This window comes from Nycticebus coucang, chromosome 4 (assembly GCF_027406575.1).
Source record: "Nycticebus coucang isolate mNycCou1 chromosome 4, mNycCou1.pri, whole genome shotgun sequence".
Lineage (NCBI taxonomy): Eukaryota > Metazoa > Chordata > Mammalia > Primates > Lorisidae > Nycticebus > Nycticebus coucang.
The window spans coordinates 78516463-78540194 of record NC_069783.1 but is presented as its reverse complement, the minus strand read 5'-3'; the positions used below and the strand labels follow the sequence as shown (position 1 = coordinate 78540194).

The 23732-nt window shown below is 38.8% G+C and overlaps 1 protein-coding gene across 3 annotated transcripts in view; it reads right to left on the bottom strand.

The window, feature by feature from the left end:
- Window positions 1-23732, bottom strand: part of CTNNA2 (catenin alpha 2) — a 1130561-nt gene that overhangs the window by 760511 nt on the left and 346318 nt on the right. For all 3 annotated transcript variants that reach the window (XM_053588738.1, XM_053588740.1, XM_053588739.1), the window contains exons 4-6: window positions 20781-20947; window positions 11262-11381; window positions 7745-8011 (exon numbers count right to left, since the gene is read on the bottom strand). In XM_053588738.1, coding sequence (XP_053444713.1) covers window positions 7745-8011; window positions 11262-11381; window positions 20781-20947 — 554 coding nt within the window. The remainder of the gene's footprint in view (window positions 1-7744; window positions 8012-11261; window positions 11382-20780; window positions 20948-23732) is intronic.

The window sequence follows — 23732 nt, the reverse complement described above, 5'->3', positions numbered from 1 at the left end:
ACTAAAAAGTTCTCAAGATTTCATAATTAGAATTATAATAATGTGATCTTATTAATTAACATGAAAGCTTACTCTGCAAAAATGCTATTTCAATGTACGAAAATTAAAAATACAATCCTCAATGCCTGTTGATTCTACCCCCTCAACACTGTTTATCCACCTCTTCCCATTCCTACTCCAACAATATACTTGAGATATTCATAATTTCTCACCCTCATCAGTCCCCCTACTCTGCAGCTTTGCCTCTTTCAATTCGTTCACCACCCAGTAGCCACAAAGATCTTTAAAAATACAAATCTGAGGATGTCATTTCCTGGCTTAGATTACCAGCAACTTCCTAAAGCCTTTAGGGTAAAGCTAAGAAAGGCCTCTAATAGCTTTTCAGGATTTGTATCCTTCTTACCCGCTTGGCCTAATGTCCCCTCATTCTTTGTACCCCCCAACTGGATGCTTTACACACTCTCTACCCACCAAGTCATTGCGGGGCAAGGGTGATTCTTCTGCACGTGAAATACTCTCCTTCATGCTCCATCATGGTAATTCCTACTTGTCCTCTAGATGTAGGTCACTCACCACCTCTTGGAAGAGTTATTCCATGATTTCACCCTTCCCTGCCCCCGCCCCACCACCACCACCACCACACACATAGAACAGGTTATGTGCGTGCTATTGATCTAAGTGCTCACCCCAGCAGTTAGGCATTGTAGTAACTATAGCTGCTTACTAAGCATACTCTCATTCCTTGAACTCCTTCATTGTTATTTCTCGCTAGGCACTTCATACACTCTCAATGAATGATTTTAGCTATCCTGTAGCTAAACTTTACCCTAACACAGCAATTCTTAACCTGTGGGTCATGACCCCTTTGGGGGTCAAACAACCCTTTCCCCTTTTGCAGGGGAAACACATATTTCTGATGATCTTAGGAACTGAGACACTGTTCCTCATGTGTGGGGAGTCACCCCAACATGAGGAAATGTGTTAAAGGGTCACAGCATTAGGAAGTTTGAAAACCACTGCTAACAGATATAAAATCCAAAGCCACGGAATGTCATCTCAGTAACCCATGGTTGCATATGGTTATTTGCAGAATTTAGTAGCCAGATACTCAAATCCAAGTCCTGGACTCTTCCTACTATTGGGCTCCTTCTAATGACCATTCAGTGGGAACCATTTCACAGATTTTTATCGGAGATAATCATTAAAGAGTATTCATAGAAGTATTTTAAAACTATATATAGTAATAACAACACTTCTTAACAATTCAAAAATAATTGGTATAAACTCAGGAAGAACATTTCTAACTTTGCCTGTTCCAAATTTTTAGTGCCAGAGCTAGGAACCTCAGATTGCTTTGCCAAAGGAAATGGCAAATAGTTCTGGATTTGCCTATTGACCTTTATTTTTAGGCATTTGTTTCTATTTTGCTAACTGCTTTAGAATTCTTTAGCTACATCTTCCATTTTCCTCACTGGTACATTTACAGCATTTTGATAGGAACCTGTTCTCTCTACTCCCACCCTCATTCTAATGTGATGTAGCATATATGAAATTTTACAATTCTTATAACCTAACATGGAGGGTTTCCAGGTATCTGTAGTCACATGACTTCATAGAACGTCCCAGGTATGAGAATTGGGGAAAACTCCCTGATAATAACTATGTTAGGTGCCACACCAAAAGGAAGCTTTAGCACCGAGAAAGGACTAAGCCTCTTTGCTTAGTGAAAATTTGCTTTTATAAAGAGGCATTTAGCCTTCCCTAATGTTGCATAGACCATTAGTCCATGAAGCTTTTTATGAATCCCTGAGCCAGCTAGAACACCAGCTTCTACAGGAGCATCTACCTGATTCTATTAATGGTAAGAAGAAATAATTATTGTACTATTCAAAAAACATAAAATGGAATGGGGAGACAGCAGGGAAACACTAACTTCTTTAGACACCGTTAGCATAAATCTCTGAGGTCATATATTTGGGCCTCTGACCTAACCTGCCTGTATTGCATTCCATTTCTCCACTGAAAATGTATACCAATCTTGGATCTCCATATCTTGTTCTGGGGTGGTGACTATTCTAAGGGATCCAGCAGCCTCTTCTCCATGTCCCCTCTGTGGGCTGGGCCCTACTGTGAAATGACTGTTGCCATTTGAACTCCTGCCACTAACTTCACTCTGTGTTCTGTAGCTCCTTGAATACCCGTGTGCACACAGAGAGGCCCGCAATGGAGATAACTTTTGGGCAGTGTCCACTGGAACATGGTGCTGCTTCCCTGGGACAATCCTCCACCATCGTGTTTAGCCTGCATTCCCCATTCTTGCCTCCCATGGATTCTTTCAGCCCCATTGGTCTGTGACGCAGACGTCTCATCACTGCTTGTATCACAGTATTTCTGTCTACTGTACACTAGGTCGGTGAGGGAATTACAATTTGATCAAGAACAGAGAGGAGGAAAAAGCATATTTAAAGAGAAGAAGAAAAAAAGGAACGGGTGGTGCCTGTGGCTCAAAGGAGTAGGGTGCCGACTCCATATACTGGAGGTGGTGGGTTCAAACCCAGCCCTACAAAAAAAAAAAAAGGAAGAAAATCTAAGGAGGTGGAGGTGGGTATGAAAAATTGGTAGAAATAGGAAGAGCAGCTTATGTAGAGCTTGTGTGTCAGGCTGACATTTCAACCCTATGTGGCTGAGAACAGATTGCCTTATTTCTCAACTGCAGATATATAAATCTCACAAGTAACATGAGTAGTGACATCAGTGGCAATACAATAAAGTTCTCCCTCCCTAAGTTGAAATATTTGAAAACTGGAATATAAAAGCACAGAGATTTCAGAAGGGATGGAGGGGTCCCTGGAGACCCTCAGCAGAGTTCCACAAGGAAGGATAGTAATAGAAGTTAGAATCAAAGCTCGTGGGCTATCAGGAAAAAAACAGAGTAAAAATATGAGACTTTGGTAAACATGTTAGCCTAACACTTTATTTTAACTTCTTTTTAGATTGTAGAATAGAAACACATTTTTTTCTGTGAGGTGAGGATATGGATCAGGTAGAGGTGGAAAAACTGAATGTGCAAGAATAAGAGACATTACTTATCGAACAAGTTCCCAGGGCAGGTGAGATATATATATTATAATATATTATAAGCAAAGTCGTAAGTACAAAGCTAAAAGTTAGAGGGATTCAAGATAAACTTTTACTGTCTGACTTAAAAGAAAATGGTGTTTTTAAAAGTTGACTAGTTCTATAGATTATAAAGGCAGCTTCATGAGTGCTGTCAGTTTCAATTTTTATAGCTATAGTCTATAAAGAAAGGATCATGAATAGTGTCAATTCAAATTCTTCCTAAGTATCTTCATCTACAAAAGAGATTCCCCCAAACAAGATACAGCACACTTTCCTTTCTTTAATAAAATAAAGGGAATTCTGGAGGAATGGATTTTATAGTCCTCTCTCCCACTCTTGAAAGCTTTTGGCAGTCAAAATTGACATTATATTATAATTTACTTCTGAGGGTCAATACATTTTTCTTAAATCTTTCCAGTCTTCCTCGGTAGATAGTTTCACTAGAAAAAAATTGACCATCTCAAGCTGCCACATTTTAGACAGAGGCTGATTTTTCCACTGATTAGCAATCATTAGCAATCTCCAATTTTATCATTGGAGAATCTCTTGACAATTTCAAGTTGTTAAAATACAGGGCTTTTCTTCTCATTCCCTTGATTCATATGTTACTACCATCAACTATTCATGTAGCCAGGACAACAGTGTCAGGAAATAGGTCACCATACATTGAGCCACAAGCATAACTTCCCGGATACAAGTCAATCCTTTAATTTTAGAACGTAAATGTAAAAAAACTAATTTTTATCTTTTTCTAATGATCTATAAAATTTAAAGTCACTTCTGCATCCAGAATCCTATAAAATTGGGTTTGGCACACTCATGCCTGTTAATATGAAATGTACTTCAAATCCGATTTTAAGGCATGCTAGCTATGCTGAAGTAGGAAAATATATTTTATGTTTTATACTTCCTTTTACTACAGCATCTCAAAAACATTTAACCTATTTCAATCATCATTACATTGGAAATCTATTGAGCAAAAATATCAGTAAAGTATGTTGCCAGAAGAGTAAACCACAGGAAGTATAAATGTGAATATTTCACCTAATATATTATCTATTTAATATCTGAGAACAGTATTTAGGACTCAAGCCAGATGCCTGTGAATTCTAAATCAATTTCAAGTTAGCATGCCTGAAAAAGAAAAGTATTTGTCATACAACCATAGAACAGAAATTTATAATTCAGTCATAAAATAAGGACAAATGGTATATTATTTTTAAGGACAGAATTTCAAATTTCATTAAGTACTATTTGGTTTGTTGATGTCAGAAATGATGGAAAATCTACAATGAGTTAACTACCTTATAGTTTGTAAATTCAATACTATTTCCCTAGCATTACTGCTTTTGAGAAAGTACAGGTAGTCCACGAGTTACAAACGTCTGAATGATGTATGACTCACACTGATGAACAAAGACTGTTACAGGCCTTAATAGATAAATGTACCTATTCCAACTTACCTACAAATTCAACTTAAAAGAACAAACCCACAGAATCTAACTTTGTTCCTGACCTAGGACTGATTGTACTGAAATTAAACTGCGTTTACTAAGTGAAAATTTTAGGGAACCATACCAAGTGAAATGGCTATTTCTGAATTGCAATTCAGATAGCTCCACATGCTGATTTTGTTTCTCTCTGAAAAAAAAAAAAACTTTAAATATTGGATAATGCTTTATGTAATTTACATAGCTTGTGAACCTATAGATATTTAATAATCATATGTTATTTGGCTAATATTCTTAGCTATTATAATATATAATTACTTCATTAATATTTTATAATATACTTAGGATTATAATTAGTAATATGTAATAAAATTTGTGCATATTATATGCAAAATTCATACAATAGAATTAGTAAAATAGTTAATATACCATGTTTTCTATTTAAAAAAAAATTTATAGGCTAGTGTGGTGGCTCATGCCTATAATCCTAGTATTCTGAGAGGCCAACGCGTGTGGATCCCATGAGCTCAAGAGTTTGAGATCAGCAAGATGTAATCTCTACTAAAAGTAGAAAAACTAGCCAGTCATCATGGCAGGCACCTGTAGTCCTAGTTCTGGAGGGTAAGGCAGGAGGATTGCTTGAGCCCAAGAGTTTGAGATTGCTGTGTACTAGGATGCCAGGGCATTCTAATCTGGGGCAACAGAGTGAGACTCTGTGTCATAAAAAATAAGTAAATAAAATAATTTTTTTGCAACTACTGTTTCCAATATACCATATAAAAAAACACTTGTGATATTTTTATTCCCGTTAACCTTCCAACACAAGAAGATACCACAGCAGTCCAAGAAAACTACTGAATGTTCAACGGGCTGACATACTTAGCTAAGAGATTTTTCCCACACACCCTCAAGTTTTATTTTATGATACAAAGCCTTTGTACAGTGATGCTTCAGTTGTTAAATTCACTGCAGGTAAAAGTTCCTTATAATGAAAATGATCCATAAACAGGGAGAAAATAGGGAGCTACGGTTGTCACATTCTTGAACAGAAGGTGGCAGCACCTGAAGGCGCTGGACTGTTCTTCCTGGGATTCTCTGTGTTTGATACTTCATCTCCTCACTTCGATTTGATTGTTTGCTCTCAGTGATGAATTAAATTACTAATGTAATAATGCACTTGTGTTAGAACCTGACTAACTAGGCCATCCATTATTAACCAATTTTAATAAGTACTATTCTATAAAATAATTTTGTATTTTAGATTGTTAATAATTCTTTACTGTTGGATGAGTCACTTTGTGTTCTAATGCACAATTTTCTAATTAACACAGCAGAATAATGTTTTAATATCTGAGTGCAGGATCTACTCATTTTCTTTTCCTTAAAATATGGGGTCACCCATTCCTTATGCCAGGAAAAAATCCTTGATCATCACTGTCCAGTTGCAAAACAAAACACTTAGAATTTTCATTAAGATTGCCTTGAAACATTATAAAAATGGATAGGGTCAATAGTTCTTCTGCTTAGGATCACAAAATAATTTACCAAAGCATGAAACTTTCCCCTCAGTAAAGTAATAGAATTGTCTTTCTTAGGTGCTTCACAATCTGTATCAGACTTATTTCTGGCATTCATAAGAAAATTAAATTAAATAATAATATAAAGATAAAAATAATTTTTATTGTTTGAGAATAGTATACCTTTTCCATTATTCCATTTTGAATTATAGAAATCTAGTGGCTTTGTGTATTATTTTATATAAAATAAACACTATTTTGAAGCCTCTTGTTATTTTTCATGGTTTTTCAGTTGTTTGCTGAAATCTTCTGAATATGATCACATATTATTAAGTTCCAATTTCCATGGTAAATGCTTTAAATTTACTATCATATTTAATATTTACAAAAAACCCTTAGGATAGAATATATGGTCTAAGTTCAATATATATATATTTCATCTGACTGTAAAAACAAGGAAAAGAGGAGAGACTCTTGTGAAAAATGAAAAGAACTGTCTGAAGATAAAGTATTATCATTGTTCCTCAATTACATCACCCCTCTCCATGCCTTGAAGATTCTTCACTCCTGATTTTTTTCTCCCCAAAGCAGCCAGGCCCTTCTTGCCAAAAATTTGTCTCAACATATCCAAAAGCCAAAAATTTGTCTCAACATATCAAAAGTGAGCTCACATCTCTCTCCATGGCCATTAAGTACCTATTTGTCTCCTAAGAATATCTGTAACATTGTTCGGTACATTCTACTTCCCTCATCTCCGCTGCAGGAAAATAAAACTCTAGAAAGCACCTGCTTCATTTATAAATACATTTATAAGCCTTTGTAGGCTCTCACTGATCACAGGCTAAATGAATTCCACCTTCTCATAGGTGGACCTCTGTGCTGACCCAGGGGAAATGAAGTTAATCATGCTGCTGCGCTGTGGACGACAGGAAGCCTTCTTGATTTGATGCCCTGAATGTGGCCGAGGCACAGTGAATGATCTCCAGCTGCGTCCCTCAGCAGGCCACCCCTCCAGAAACCACTGCAGAATGTGGGTCTTTCATGGAACTAACACTGGCGCTCCCCTGTTAAGCAGGACTGTTCCTAGTTAAGACCAGGTTGCTATGTGTGATCACAGTGTAATGGAGTTTGTCACTGATTTAAAATAAAGAAATTGAAGGCAGTTCTTCCCCTGGGCACAACTTATAAGCAAGTTACACTTAGGCTGCAGATAACATCCGTCCCTTTAGTAATAAAGATGATCACGCAAACGATGAACTGCCCCTGAAAGAGCCTATGGGCTGTCCTATCTACCTGGTAGGTATCCAATATTCTACATACAGTTGTTTGTTTCTTTATAGACAAGTGATTATTGGCTCTGCCAGCATTTTAGATTCCTAATAAAATGTACACTATGCCAAAAGCCTTCAAAAGAGAAAAATCATTGTATACTATTTTGGTGGCCTTTCTCCAATACATATTTTTGGTTTGTTTTTTTTTTTTTTTTTTTTTTTTTGTGTGTGTGTGTGTGTGTGTTTTGGCCGGGGCTGGGTTTGAACCCACCACCTCCGGCATATGGGACCGGCGCCCTACTCCTTGAGCCACAGGCGCCGCCCTCCAATACATATTTTTCAGTGCCCGCACACACCCCTCTGTACACAGCACCCAAATACTTACATCAAATTCATTTAGAGCTGCGGCCAGCTCACCGATGCCCGTGTGTCCTTTGGCTTCGTCAGTGGGCGAGGTAGCTTGAGCAGCATTGGAGATGCCGGCAATGGCCTCCTGGACTTGCTTGAACACATAATCTCGGTTGGCTCTTGTGGCAGCAACATCGGGATGGCGGAGGAATGCTTGGGAGGCTGTGTACAGCATTGTGGCGTTTTTCTTCAGAGCCCCTCGGGCAGCTGCCATCTCATCCCTACAGTGAGGGTCCTTCAGCTCCTATGTGCAGAACACATATAGAGAATCCGTCACACACATGGAGTTCTCAGGGGAGCGTTTGCTATAGAATTAAGAGTTACAGGCTCTTAGAAACACACTGAATTCTAGAAACCATCTACTCTCCCTTGTGCTGTCTCTCACTGCCAGGACTTTACATATGTTGTTCTTCCTATGGAAAATATATGAGCCTTCCTTCTCCACCCTACCTTTTGATCTAACAGGGCTCCACATATGCGGCTGGTCCTCCACCCAACTCTCTATGCGTTATGTCTCCTTTCATCCCTTCCTGTCAGACTCCACTCATGCTTTGCTACACTGGCATATTCAAGCATATATTTCCTTCCTATACTGTGTGTTCAATGACAGCAAGGATTGGTGTCTATCTTGTTCAGTGGCTCTTTAGTCATTAGCACAATGGACAGCCCACAAGAGACATTCAATAAGTATTGCTGGGAAAAAATGCAAAACCCAGATCATCGAGTAAGTAGGTGGATTGCATGGATCAAATTGTTAGTTATCAACAGATGGAAAACCTGAAATTCAGCCTTCTGAGGCCATTTGCTGCTGTATTCAATTATAATTACTAACATGGGAAACCGAACTTCCGACTTCTGCTCAGCATATCAATGCCACTTCTTTATAATTTTCAGAATAGGATTTTTTTGTTAACTACCCCGAATGGTGGCTCACCATTGAGTTTAGAGAATGGTTAAATAATAGGCTAATAATTTATTTTCCTCATTTTGGATATCAAATAATATCACCAGGGAGTCTCTTTATTTTCTGCTTAAAAGAATATTGCTGAGAAAATGTTGGCACCATATTTGGAAGTGTTAAAGGCAGTGCTGCTCGCTGAGAGCCATGCAGGACTGCTAGCTGATTTCTACATAATCCCTGGAGAAGATTCTTCCAGCTTTAAAACATCATAAAGGATACATAATCGACCCACTAGGTTCTCTTCCTATCTGCTCACTGGGTGCATCATACATGGATGACCTGGACACAGGGACTCACATCTTCTCTTTTGTTGTTCAGAGTAATTCTGAGACAAGCATATTTGCTTTCTCGGACTGTCAAGATAAACTGACCAGATAATAAACAACTAACCATCTATTCTCCTTTGCCTAAGCATTCAAAGATTTATGCCAGCCAGCACAATTTATAAATTGCAATTGTTTAATTTGAGCCCTAGAGATGAAAACATCGGTGACAAACGTGAATGTACTACAGTCTATGCAAGGCAACGACTGGGCCCGGGGGGAGGTTTCTCCTAAGTAGTCATGCTAGGATAACCTCCAGAATAGCTGGTCAGAAAGTCCATTCCTGGGTTTCTAGGCTAAATATGGAAGTGAAAAATAGGAGTGGGAAATTCTCCTCATAAATATGTCTGAAGAAACATTCTTTAACCATAAGAAAAGAACTGGAAACAATCCAAACGTTCAAGTATGAAGATCTGTTTATGTAAACTACCATTTGATGGAACTACCATTTATGTGGTTACTAAAATTACTTTTAAAAAAGTAAAAACATGGATAATCTTTATAAGATAAATGAAAATACAGTACATAACATACACACTTGTATGCATGGTATGATTATAAACATATTAAAATGTGAAGATTAAAGACAATATACCAAAATTTCAGCACCTTATTTTTTGTGGGTGGTAGGGTGTTATATGCTTTTCCTTTTCTTTATTTCTGTTCTACTATTTTTAAAATTTTTCTCAAAGAAAATATGAATTGAGAATTAAAAACAAGGTATTAATGAAATAAATATTTATGAATATTTTCACATGAAAATCTCGTATATTTTCATGGCTTTTAATTTCAGCTACATACTGGTGACCTGTGTTTCCATCTCTAGGCAATGCCTCTCTTCTACTTGACATTTCTATGTGGATTATCTAACGTATCTCAAAATCAATGTATCTGTGCCAGTTAATTTTAGGTGTCTGTATACCTAGACTGAGGCATGCTCAGATAGCTGGTGAAGCATTCCCTCTGGATGTATTCTGGAGGGTGTTTTCAGAGGAGGCTGGCCTGGGAGTCAGTGGACTGAAGGGAAAATCTCTGTTCTGAATGTGGACAGGCCAGGGGCCTGTATAAGACAAAAAGGCAAATGCAGGGCAAATTCTTTCTCTCTCTTCTCCTGCCCTTAGAAACCAGAAATCCAGGCTCTTTAGGCTTTTGGCTCTGGGCCTTGCACCATCAGCCTCCTGGAGAGTCTGTCTCTTTTTCTTTAGAGTAAATTTGTTCCTATCCATATTACAATTTGGGTTACTATAAAAGACTCTTTCAGAACCAAGGACTTTGATGATTAAAAAATATATTTATATAATCACATAAACTAATCTCATGTTTATGTGCCTGTCACAGAAAGAACTAGACCTCAGTCAAGTCTGTAATCTTAGCATCACATAACCCTGGCACAGAACGAACACGCCAATGTCTGTAGAAAGGAACTTTCCTTTTGGTTGCTGGGAATTGACGAAAAGTTTGAAGAATTCTGGGCATGGTCAAGGGGATAAGTGAGAGGATTTTAGCGGACCCTTCCACATTTGGAGAGATATTTTCCAGGGAGAAAGACGACCGTATTGTTAAGGAACAAAATTCTGTTGGTACCTAATGAGCAATAGAGCTGGCTAAATCTGAGCTGGCTAGACAGAGGGGAGGCAGAGGAGACCCAGGTCACACACCTTCACCAGAGAGACTCACAGTATTCTGTGCTCTTTCCTCCCCCTCTCCCCTGTGCTTGCCAGCTCTCTCTAGGCCTTTCCTCTCATTTGATCATGTTTTTGTCCCTCCTTTCATGAAAGTTTCACTGCACGTGCTGCTCATGCAGGCTGTGCACAGGTGTGGCGGTGTCCACAGGGCTAAGAAATAAAAAGTGAAGGCAAAGTGTAACATCCAGAGAGTGGCCACAGCACCACCCCACAGTTTAATTATTTTGATTAGACCGGGGAGCTGTTCCTACCATGAACAGAATGTTAGAGTGTGGTAGGACTAGCAGGTGGTCCCTATTAGCGAAGCAGCTGGTCTGTGGCCTTGTTTAGGCAGGGGCCAGAGGGTACCCCAGAGCCCACCAAGGTGTCACAACTTGCCCCGGCAAAAAATGTCTCTGTGATCACAGGTTCTCAGGGCATTTGATAGCAAGCAGATGCAGTTGATCCATTGTTCAGGCCTACAAAGCTACAAGGTTCTTTCAACTTATCAATGTTCTCTCAGAGTAGTTCCCAAATCTTTCCCACCTGTTGTCTTCTTGCTGCTACATAGTTAAGTTTCACCATCTCTTTTCCAAACTCTTTAAAGCGGTTTGCAAGGTCTTGTTCATTTGTAGCATTTTTGACAGCTTCTAGGGCCTCCTCCACCTAACATGATAAAAAACAACATACGTATAAGTGGATAGCATTTAAATATTATTAAACATATCAGAAATGGTAACTTAGAAAAAAAGCCCCTAAATATTAATATTTAACATTTAAATGAAATAAGAGGAGAAAAGTACCCCTAATAATCATTATAGTCAGATTAAATATTTGCTCAAGATTTATAGAATATTTTGTATATAAAACACAGTAATTTCTGAACCCTTAGAACACATGAAACTTTTATGTTTATTGTATTTTATTGGATTATGATTTTGATAAGGAATGTAGACATCTAATTTAAGTAAAAACACTAAGGGAAATATATTTAAGAAAAAATAGGGAATTTTACAACAAATTCTAGAAATCTTCAGAGGAGGAAATGGTTCACAAACAAACTTTGGACAAACTCCTGGGCTGCTGAAAACTCAGGACTCCTTGAATCTTTCACCAATTTTGACATCTCTAAATCTGGGACTTCAGGGGTTGTAATTTTAACCTGAGTTTATACCTCGCCATCCAATGGAAAGAGGAAATATTTATCCCCTAGACGCAAGTAATTAGAAGTTTCAGAGACACTAAAGACATAAACTTCTATGGAAGGAGGGACAAATGGCAGCAATCCTGCCATCCTCATAATTGCTAAACTTCCAAATCCACGAAAACCGTCTTACCAAAATTCCAGAGTGGCAGTGACCCAGAATTGCAAATTTCACCGAAATTCCTTTATCAATAATTCAAATATTTGAAAAGTACTAAAGTTTTCTCCCCTCTAAATGATTTTAAGTTGATTATGGTGTGAAAATTTCCACAATTGGTAACTCTTTAAGAGTGGACTGAAAACTAAAATTAAGATGCTGGGTGAAGTAATCCACAAGTCATTGTTAATTAAGCAAAAGCTTTGTAGAAACAGTTCCACAAGTAGAAATAGGCAAGAAGACAGTCCTGGGTGGATAAAGCACAAGACAGAGAACATTTTTGCAAAATTGAGGTTCTTGAACCTGAAGGGAGTCTGGTAAAGAGGCACCTGACTAGTGCAGGTGGTTCAGAGAGGCATCAGGAAAAGAAGAAAGGAGGCAGTATTGAGCCAGTAATGAGAAACACAGGGACGGTGTGGGCAGAATTCAGATGGGCTCTTGTAGTTTCAGCGAAACCAAAGGACCATCTAGAGAGAGCTCCTTGTTTGACAATTCAGTAACACCAATGGCTGAAGTGGATGGAAATAGCCGTAGATTCACTCTGATCTGAACTATAGAAATGCACCTTTGTCCAAGCTTGACACCATCACAAAGGTGACTAATACACCGTTCTAATCAAGTTTCACTGAGTGAAGGCAGAGAATAGAGTATCAAAATCAGTGATAATGAATATCATCCAACCTTTCATCCCACTGAAATGATACATTCATTTTACCAAACTGGCTAACACATTTTAGTAAGGGAAGATTTGTAGCAAGCAAGGGACATTATTTAGGATAAAGGTGGTAGGGTGTCAATCTAGATGTCACATAAAATGAAGTTGCCATCCCCATCTTCTTTGGAAATTCTGTATCTTTTGTTCTTCCTAATTACGAAACTATAAAATGATATGTAACTCCTCAGTATTAGTCATTTCTGATCTCTATCCAGGCTATAATAATACTCAAGTTATATATTGGGAGGATTTTTAGTTGCTCAATTCAAATCACATTTTATGGCATGAAATGGCATATTTAAAACATTTTCATAGTTTAATAAGACTCCCATACCTCAAATCTTCGAAACAACCAATCAGTGATGTCTTACATTCTAAGAGATTTATAATCATCTTAACTTGGCTATCAACAGTGTCAATGAGAGAAAAGTTCTTGGCAGTTAATTTGTTCCTGCTGTGAATTTGAGATGTAAATCTTTTCTTAGGACATAAAAACTGGTTCCAGAGAAGAGTAAAATAATTATCTCAGAGGGAGATAAATCCTGGATTTGTTTTCTAATATATATAAAACAAGCTTTCTATTAGTTGTTAATCAGACCAATTTGGAATATTTATTTTGGTTTTCTCTGAAGAATCCAGATGTCAGTTTGAATTTGTTCTTACAATTCAATGAAATGCTTTTGAAAAGAAATATAAATGATGGGGTCTATTTGTGAACAGGTAAACTTAGTCATATTCAGAGTTTGAATCTGGTAGGATCTGAGCAGTCTGTCAAAAATGTTCATACAGGATCATTGTTTAGAATCTGTCCAAGATCCCACAGAAATGGAGGGAATGGAAAAAAAGTCTGGATTACAGGCACATCCTACAAGTAGGAAGGTAGATGAAAGATGAAGATGGATGAATGGATAGGTGGATGGATCGTAGACAGGTAAACAAACAGCTGGGGAAAGCCATTGACTCTGGTGAGTCAAATCAATGTCTTACTCTCACACCTTCACTGGCCATTCATGAGTTCAAGGCTCTCAGCTAAGCAAAGTGCTGTTTTTATGCATAAGAAAAGTCTTAGGACACTTTATCCAAACTATAGCTGTGTGGGCGCCACTCTGAAGGACATAGGTCTAACTGTAGGAGGAGAGTTACAGGGTCAGGTTGTCTGGGTTTGAACCCTGGCTATGTCACTGGTTAGCTCTGAGATCAGGGCAAGCTACTTAACCTCTCTGAACCTCAGTGTCTTCATTAATAAAAGGAGGGTAGCAGTGTCAATGTGCTACACAAAGTTGTTATAGGAATTAAAGGAGATAAGAAATGCAGAATTAACAAATGCTTAGCAAAGTTCCTGGCAAGAATTTGGAGGTCCTTGAAAAGAGATATTGGTCTTCTGCACAGTGTCAGCTTCAGGGGGAAAAAATTCCTAAATAATTTTGGAGAGAAATATCTTCATCTTATTCTTGAAATGTCTGTGGATGACAGGGGTCCTGGGAGGAGTGGAAGGAAAGCTGCAGAGAGGATACAGTCAGCTGACTGTGATGGCTCTGAAAAGCAAGCTGGTGTCAAGGGCAGAGCTCTTTGATAAGGGGGAGGTTTAGAAGATGTTTACATCCTGGATTGGGGAGGAGCAGCAGTCATACCCTTCGCCATTAAAAATGCCCTCATTACCTCACACATTACAGATAGCAATTCTTCTCCCACTGACCAGGCTGGGCTTATGAACATCAAAGCAAGGACTGTTTGCTGAACCAGGCCTTAAAATGCTCTGCATAGATAAAGCTGAACAAACTAAAACTACTAAAACAGATATTAAGAGTCGTTCCCTAATTAGTGGGCCTTTTAGATATAGTATTTTCAGAGCCTGTCACTGAAAATCCTTAAAATCTTTATCTTCTCACCGGCTTGTTTAAAATAACCTTGACCTCCATCCAGAAAGCCAGTCTGCCTGCCACTGTTATTTAGTCCACAGCTGTGTCAAATTGTTTGAGATAGTTTTTAAATCAGTCTCTAATTGTTCTGGTTGAAACTGCACTTATTTCCTTCAATATACAATAGCAGCCCAAGAATTTAATTTTTTTTCTTTCTTTTTTTTTATGAAGCACCTGCTATGAGGCAGGCTGGCATATAGGGATGGGACAGTTTTGGATTGAGGAGTATGATGCCTTGCCTGCCCCACACTGTGTAGTCTGGTTCCCCCATCCATACTTACTGGCCACGGTAGAGCTAGAAAACATTGTTATGATCATCATTTCTGTTTGGGCAGACTGACCTCATCCCAGGCCTCTATTCTTGATACCAAGATTGATACCATTGATTGAATTTTACATGACATTGATACTATTTAATAAATTATACACAACTCTTGTTAAGGTCTGGGTTTTCACAGCTAAATTTTAAAAAATTTTGAAAATAGGAGCTGGCCAAGCAAACGAATGAATGCATATAACATCCTGCTTCTATTTACTGTACTTATTTGCTCGAATAAACTATATCTCAGGGAAGATAATTTCCTCCTGTGCTATCCTTAGTCTAGGACCATGTAACTTTGACAATGGTTGGCAGATATTTTGAGACAATGAAGAAAGAGCCTATAGAGAACAAAGCCTTCAATGAAGAACAGGAGAAATTTGTCTGAGCCGCTATTTTGCACTTTGATCAAGCCTTGCCTGAAGTATTGCATCTAGACTTTTAGTTGGTCAGCCATATATTCATTGCCTTTACTTAAAATTTTTTTTTTAAAGTTAAATTAGGTTATTTACCACAGAGAGCACCCAAATTATATTTTCCTTGTGGTTGAAACTACAGCAATACACATACTTTCCCGATAGGCACTACATTCTTTCCAATATCCTAATATCTCCCTTACTGATTTACAAGGTTTTGAAGGCAAGATCTAGTCTTATTCATCCTTGAAATAATATACCTTGACACAGTGTTTTGTCTATTGTAAGCACCCAGTAAATATTCTTTGAAAGCAAAACTGAATAAATAAATTATGAACAATCCAGCTGCATGAAGCTAATAACCATAATAACTCTGAAAGAAAAGATATGCTAAGAACTGGGGCTATATTTTCCACAATTATAATCAGAGACCAGGCTATGTGATACCAGTTGACTGACACTCAAACACGAGCCACATTAGAACTTCAGGACTAAATAGCAGATGTAAAGAAACAATAAGTTACTGAGATTGCACAACACTATTTGATACTAAAATCACAAAAATGGACAGGTGATGTTAAGATCATCACGTCTCACCCATGCCCCAAACAAAAGGACAATAGCATTAGATTTGGCCTCTGGTAGCCACTAAGAAAATCTGACTTCCCTAAGAAGTTGACCAAGAGATTGCTGTTTTCTATTTTGCTATTCCATTTCCTAGAAAGAAATTCTCAGATAATGAACAACATCACTATTCCAGGACCTAGCCTGAGGATAGGAAAAGGGTGATTTTCTTTGACATACACTTGTCTAGATGAGTTTATATGTAAAGCAATCGCTCATGCTAATAAGTGACAATATGATCTGATTACATTAATTCAGAGCCTAGGGAAAATAAATATTCTTCACGATCACTGATTGAAATTCAAGATTCCTTTAAAACTCTGGGGTGCCACATATCAACCTAACATACTGACAATGTCAACTGATTGCAGGATATTTCAGGTTTCTGGCTAGGAAATCATTCACTAGCAAAGTTAGTGTTTTTTAATGGTGTCTGATATACAGATGATTACTTCAGCTTTCCTCAGAAACATCAAATTCCCAACTGGGTGCTAATTCAGCTTCAGAACTATATGTCACCCACTGTTCCAACACTATCTTCTGAATTGAAAACTGCAGTAGCAGTAACAATCTTTTGTAGTCATATGCGTCTTTCATATAACATCCCCCAAAGAAGAAATCAGTGTTAAAGTACACACAAGTATTTGCATAATGGAACAAATAGCATAATTTGGACAACTGAAATATCCATATACTCTACGAGAAGGAATCCTCTGTAGCCAAATAAATTTAAGTTTCCAAAAATGATAGTAAGGTAGCAAATGCAAAGACTTACACACTTCCAAACTACATGACCTCTGCAGGGCTCCGAATTCTTCACTCATCTTTATAGGCTGACTAACATTTTCTCACTGTTACTCAATTTGCCAATAATTACATATAGAGATGTGGGCAGAGGGTGAAGGATGGTGTTTTAGGAAAATAAACTGGCTATCCTTCATCAAGTTGGTAAACTACTGATGGAAAACATGAATATAAGTCTCTGATAAAAGAGGTAGTTCCCTCTGTATTCCTGCAAGTTATTCAAAGACAAGAAAAATTTGATGTCTAGAAGAAACACAATAAAACTTTGACATAAAAGTTTTAAAACTGAACTGCAAACAAAAAATAGCTGGGTGTTGTGGCGCCTGTAGTCCCAGCTACTCGGGAGGCTGAGGCAAAAGAATCGCTTCAGCCCAGAAGTTGGAGGTTGCTGTGAGCTGTGTGAGGCCACGTCACTCTACCGAGGGCCAGAAAGTGAGACTCTGTCTCTACAAAAAAAAAAAAAAAAGTTTTAAAACATAAAAGTGAAAGACTATGTGTAATGCTTAAAGGCAAAAGAGCTGAGTAACAGTTAACACAGCAGGAAGCTATAGGAGTCATCCTAGAGTATGCTGTTACTCCATCAGAACCAAGAGAAAATCAGAGTCACTACTTTATTTTTATTAGAAAGTACCTGTCACTCTTTTTCTCTTATCTACATTCTATCATCCACATGGTGAAGAATTTACAATTTATTTGGAAACCCCTGAGAAACATCAAAACATGTAAAGACACTTGACATGTTCTTCATTCTGAGTTAAAACAAACAAGTAAATGTTTGCAAACAATATATTACTTATTCATGAGACAATGTGCTTCTATGGAAAAAAACTAACACATTAAGCAAGTCACATAACCTAAGTGACTGTACCCCATGTTATGAAATTTTTTTTTAAATGCAGTAAAAAATAAGGACATTTAGGTTGAAATACACAGACGCATCACATATTTTTCACATATTATAGAAAAAGATAAATGTATTATTATAGTAAAGATTGAAAACCATCAATCTTATCTTGGTATCAAACAAAAAATATTTCCATTTGAGGATGTATTATTCAATAGAATTCAGATGTATATAACATCAGTATCCAGTCTGGGGCACTCGAAAGTTTAATTTTCCTCATCTAGCACATTTATTTATTTATTTTTATGAAACCATAGCTGTGTACACTAATGCAATTATGGGGTACAATGTGCTGATTTTATATACAATTTGAAATATTTATTCCTTTTCAGACATGGAAAACAATGACAGTAATTCACAGCCACTGTAATAAGGACTTTATATATACTCTCTTCTAGTGATCTCCAAATTGTCCTATAGAACTTTTTTTCTCTATTTAAAATACATTTTTATTTACTTGCCATTCTTCAATGATCTCTGTAAAGAACAATAATTTTTCTCTATTTTGGCAAGGGTCTAAATTCCCTTTCGTGTTACTGCTACCTATAGCAGTACTCAACCTTTTAAATTGTTGACGGTCCTAGTCTCTCTTTTAACAGCTTTATTGAAATATAATTGACACACATTAAATTGAACATATTTGATGTGTACAATTTGATGAGATTGACCTTGAAACTATCCATATCTCCCCCACTGAACCCCCCCAAACTAACATACCACATACTGTGGCCTTTTTTTAGGGGTGGGGTAATAGTCCCATAAGATGAAACCCTGACTGATTTGAAGCCAAAGTGTGACACAGGCCACACAGCCTGAGTAATTCAATGGTGACACCAGAAATTGTAGTTCCTCACTTGTTCCACAAGATAGCAATATTCCACCACTGCTGTTCATTCCAGAGGCTACACTCTAAATAGAACAAATGGGTTATTTAGTCTACAATGATTTTTAATTTTACTACTGACAGTCTGACAGGACTACTGAATATTGATGGGTTGACCTTTCCACAATTTTCTGCTAAATCCTTTTTTTTTTTAACTTCCCTTAATCTGCTGTGTGGAGAAGAGGATGCAATTGACTCCACATTAGGACAGGCTGCGGGGATGTGATCAGCTGAAAGCACTGGTCAACACAAGTGGGTAGAGAGGCAAGAGTGCGGCCAGCAACGGGGGCCATGTACAGCTCCCTGCATCTGGATTTCTCCCATTCTCTTGGTGTGGGATGTCCAGGGAGAATATTCAGCCTGTATCCCCTCCCGAGTGTCATTGAGCAGGGCCTTCCTCAACACAGTGGGTTCAGCTCTGTTCTCTCCCTCCTGGGGTAAAGGAAGTTGACCCAGCTGAGGAAAGACTTTTCTAAAACTGTTGCTTTGAAGACTACATAGGCTGTAAGGGAAAGATAACAGGTCGTTTTTCCAACATGCTTAAAGAGAAAGTACTTTGTAGCCTATAAGACGCACATAACAGAGGTGGGGCTGGAGCAAGGATGGCCAGAATTGCAGCCTGCAAGTGGCTCCCATGATATTAAAACACCACGTGGCTGCATTGACAGAACACTCACTTTGCACCAGACTCCTTATATGTTTCCTCCTTTCAAACCTCCCCCAACCCTGAGGGCTATACCACCATTAGCCCCATTTTAATAGATGAGGGAACTGAGATTTGAGGAGCTTACATGGTGGTTCCAACACAGGGGCAAGTGGACACCACACTGAGATTGACCCTAGTAGCCCAATGGTTACCCATGTTATTAGACATCCCCTCAATATTTAAAATAGGTAAACCCTCTCCTCGACAAGCTCACCTCATCCTTTTTGCAAGAGCTCTTCTTGGCTTTCAAGGGCCTATTCTCTGAACAAAACCTAAGAAAACTCCCAAAAGTTCTGTTCTGTGTTTCTTAGGTCCCCAGGCGGCTGTATAGACCCATCAGTAGAACTGGTGGATGGGACACATGGTAAGCCAGAAAGGACTTAGGGCTGGGGGAGCTGGGCCAAAGTTGATTGGCTCTACAAAGATCAAAGCAAATGGTTCACATCTCATCATCACAGGACCCTGAGGTCCTGGTGTTGGTGCCAGTTGTCCAGAAACTGTCTTTGACTGGGGGCTGGGGTAGAGATTCTCTAAGCAAGAGCATATTCCTAAGCAATTATGTTACATTACCTTTGTTCAACAGGTTGAACTATCTTGGTTGTAATTAAAGACCATTCAGCAAACAGGAACACAGAAAAAGGACCAGCTATCACGGAATGGGGAAGTTGCCTTGATCCTTGTTCTAGCAAAATTTGTGACCAGGAAACAAAAGAATTATAAGGAATCATGACAAGCAAAGCACCCTCATACAATGGGGTTCTGTGGGTTAGTGGGCCAGGTACATAATGTGCCCAGGGACCCATTCATATATGGTAGATGCCAGGCTTGGGGCAACTAGATTGACTCTAGCTGTGGGAAGTGTGGATGGACACCTTTTATTGCCAGACCAGGCTCAAAGTCCTTATATCCACAGAAAAGCAAGGCTAAAACAGTAACAAAATATATTCAACACATGATACATACTAAGGTAGGTACAGGTGGTCAGCTACCCAGAAGAGTGGCTATAAATTAAATTATCACAGGTACCAACCCCGCTCTGAAACCTGAGAGAGAGCAAAGGCAGGTATACTAAGCTCAGGCTCCAGAATCTACAAGAATGTGTGTTTACCTACTCAAGAAGTAAGGACAAACCTAGCTATAGAAAATAATCTAAGTGAGCCTTATATAAGCCTTTCTAAGTATAGAAAAAATTTCTCAGCTATAGAAAATAATTCAAGTGAGCCTTATATAAGTCTTAAATACATTATTGAATGTAATTTTAGTATCAGAAAAATTGGGTGTTTGTACCACATGGGTGAGTAAACAAGTGATCTGGTGAGCAGTGAAACATCTCTAGTAGAGTTCAGAGCAGTAATATACAGGGCCAAGATTGCCACTCACATAGAGCAAGTTTCGGTAACTTCTGCATACGTACGATTTTCAGATGAGATAAAAGCCTCATGACATCTGCCATGTCTGCCAGGATGAGTAAGCGTGTCACAGCTGACAGCAAAGCTCTTGCTGCCCGCACCATGGTGCCACGCTTCACCGAGGAGCACGGGTCATCAGCAAACTCAGAGGAGGCTATCCGCATGGTCTCACCTAGAAGACAAACAGAAAAGCAGGTGGGTAGAGGAGAGGCTTTGAGGCTGACAATCCTAAAGATCTATGATGGATGATGATTGCTCTACTGCAAAACTCTTGGCAACGAGGTGGTACTTCTGCCACCTCCAATGCAGCAGAGAGCTTTGTAAGTGAAGCCCATCAGTGCATGTGGACATGTTGCTGTGGACAAAACAAGGTGCTCATTTTACACTGAAGTATGAAAATCATGCTTTTAACATAAATAAGGAATATCTTTAATGCAATTTGTCTCATAGTTGAGATAGATTTGCCTTGACCTTAACCATCCTATCTTTTCATTTCCCTTGGAACCAGTGATATTTACCAGGTAATTAGTTGAGGTTACTGATAGTTGAAGTACAAAGTTAACTGCTCCACAGAGAAGAGAAATTTGAGACCTTGGCCTCATTAACAATGTACTCTTACTTGAGCTAATCAGACAAGAACAGACTATAGAGATACCCAAGATGCAGTCTTCTAAACTGTTCGGAACCTATGCACAAATACAGAGAACATTTAGAAGAGAGGTAAACCAGCTCAACAAGTGTTTATGAAGCACACACAGGTGCCAAATTATGTACTATGCTCTAGAATTACAAAAATGACTAAGAACGCCTAGTCTCAAGAAGGTCACGGGCTCATGAGCAAACAGGTTTGTTAACTCATAATCAGAATACAGTGATTTAGTGCCATGAGAGACACGGGATTAAGAATGCAGGCAATGGAGAAGGGGGGCGATTTTCTCATGTAGCAGAGACTGGGGGGTGGGGAAACTACTGACTTTAATGGGCTGTGAAGAAGTGAGAGATGTTCCCCAGGAAGATGAGGTGGGAAGGGGCTCTTGGGCAACATGGACACTGTGTGAGGTGAGACTCTGGAACCTGGAGCCCCAGGGTAACTGCAGGGACCTGTGGTTCTGTGAAAGAATCCACGAGAGAGGGCTGGAAGCAGCAGCAGTCACCGGAACACCAATGAAGAGATGTGGACTGTATCCTCAGCAGGAAAAGAAGTGACATTAATAGATTTTTATTTTGGGAGGATTATGTTAGTGACATTACATAAAATAAATGGGAAGGGACAATACTAGGACAGAACAACCAGTTAATAGGGCAAATGTAGTTTTAGTTTGAGAGAGCAGTGAGGACAGGGGTATTCCTGAGATTGGTGTGATAAGAAGGGATCCAGGGGCTGCTGAGATGTGGAGACCAGGAGAAGGTGGAGCTGATGGTGAGAACCGATACAACACAAAAGTCAGGTACATATTTACACTAAGGTCACCAGGCATGGGGAATAAAGAGTGATGAAACTGATGAACCAGGATGACACGGAGAGCCTGTCAGTGGGTGGGCATCCACCTGTGGTAGGGATAACTTCAAGAAAACACAAAGGCAGCTTCATATAGCAGAGCACACGGACAGCATAAAAGCTTCAGTGAACCTGAGCAGTACAGTGAATATGACAGATTATTTAATTCAGGGTAAAACAATTTATTTCTTTTTTTATGGTAATGATTCTTCCTCACCGAGTAAGTAAAGCCTCGCTCATTTAAATAAAGCCAATGATAGCAATGGAAGCTTGTGCATCCTGTAATTTATCCTATGACACAAGGGAAGAAAAACCACCTCTTAGCATTTTATAGGCAGACGTGAATATAAAGTAATTTTCTCAGAGTTATAGTTATTTAAGCCCTCACAGTGATACTTTTATACCTGGGCAATGTGAGTGTGTAAGGAAATACATGGTGCTGTTGGATTTTGTAAAGAAGTTACCACCTATAATAAGCACATGATATTGCCAGCAAGCTTAGTCTTTATGACTAGGCACAAATAGCTTGATATATAACAACATGGGAGAAACTTAAAAACGCATGGCTGCAGTGGCGCAGTGGTGAATTTTTAAGATGTGTGGCCCCTAGAGATCTAAACTAAGTTTAAGGCAGAGGGTGCAGTTAGTTGAAGCACATTCAATCCAAGTGTCCCACCCTTGCCATGTTTTCCATATATCTCCTCCTCTTGACCCTCCCTTTCCTAAATAAGAAGAGTCATTGCCAAACATCTATGTGGTGGAGAGAAGAACACTGGCTTTTCCCTTCTCTATACAGTAGGGCAAGAAAACATTTACACTAAGGTAAATCCAACAAAATATTGAGACAGTCACAAGTAAAGCTAGACAAATCTGTATAAGGTATTAATGGATATGTCAGCTGCTAATGGAACAGATCTACTTATTCAAGAAAAAGGGAGATTTATTCTCCACATGAAGCCAGAGAGCTACATGGTTGATCCCAAATTCTGCAGGTTAAAGCGGCATGAACCCTAGCTTGAATACAACATTCAGATAGGGCTAGTCCTGGAACAGAGGACCTGAGAGGAGAGTCCAGCTATATCTCTTCCGAGCACATGGAAGCTCCTACATTAATTGAGACACCACGCCAAATCAGACTGATTTCCAAGTTCAGATTTTCATGCAGTGGGTCAGAGGTCATACAGATGCTGAATCTTCCAGGTCAGTGGGTATCATGTGTCTGTCTAGAGCTCTTGGGTGCAACTAATCAACCTGGGGCCCTGGGGCCCAAGGTATCGCCCCTGGAAGTGGCTCAGTAGATGTCCAGGAGAGAGAAGAAAGAATGAAAAAGAGAGAGAGAAGTGTGTGTCTGGGGGAGAGAGAGACACACACAGAGGCAGATCCATATTAAAATGTGATTCTGTAAACAGAAAACTCATGTGAAATTCTGAGATTATTCTAAGACAAATATAAACTAGTT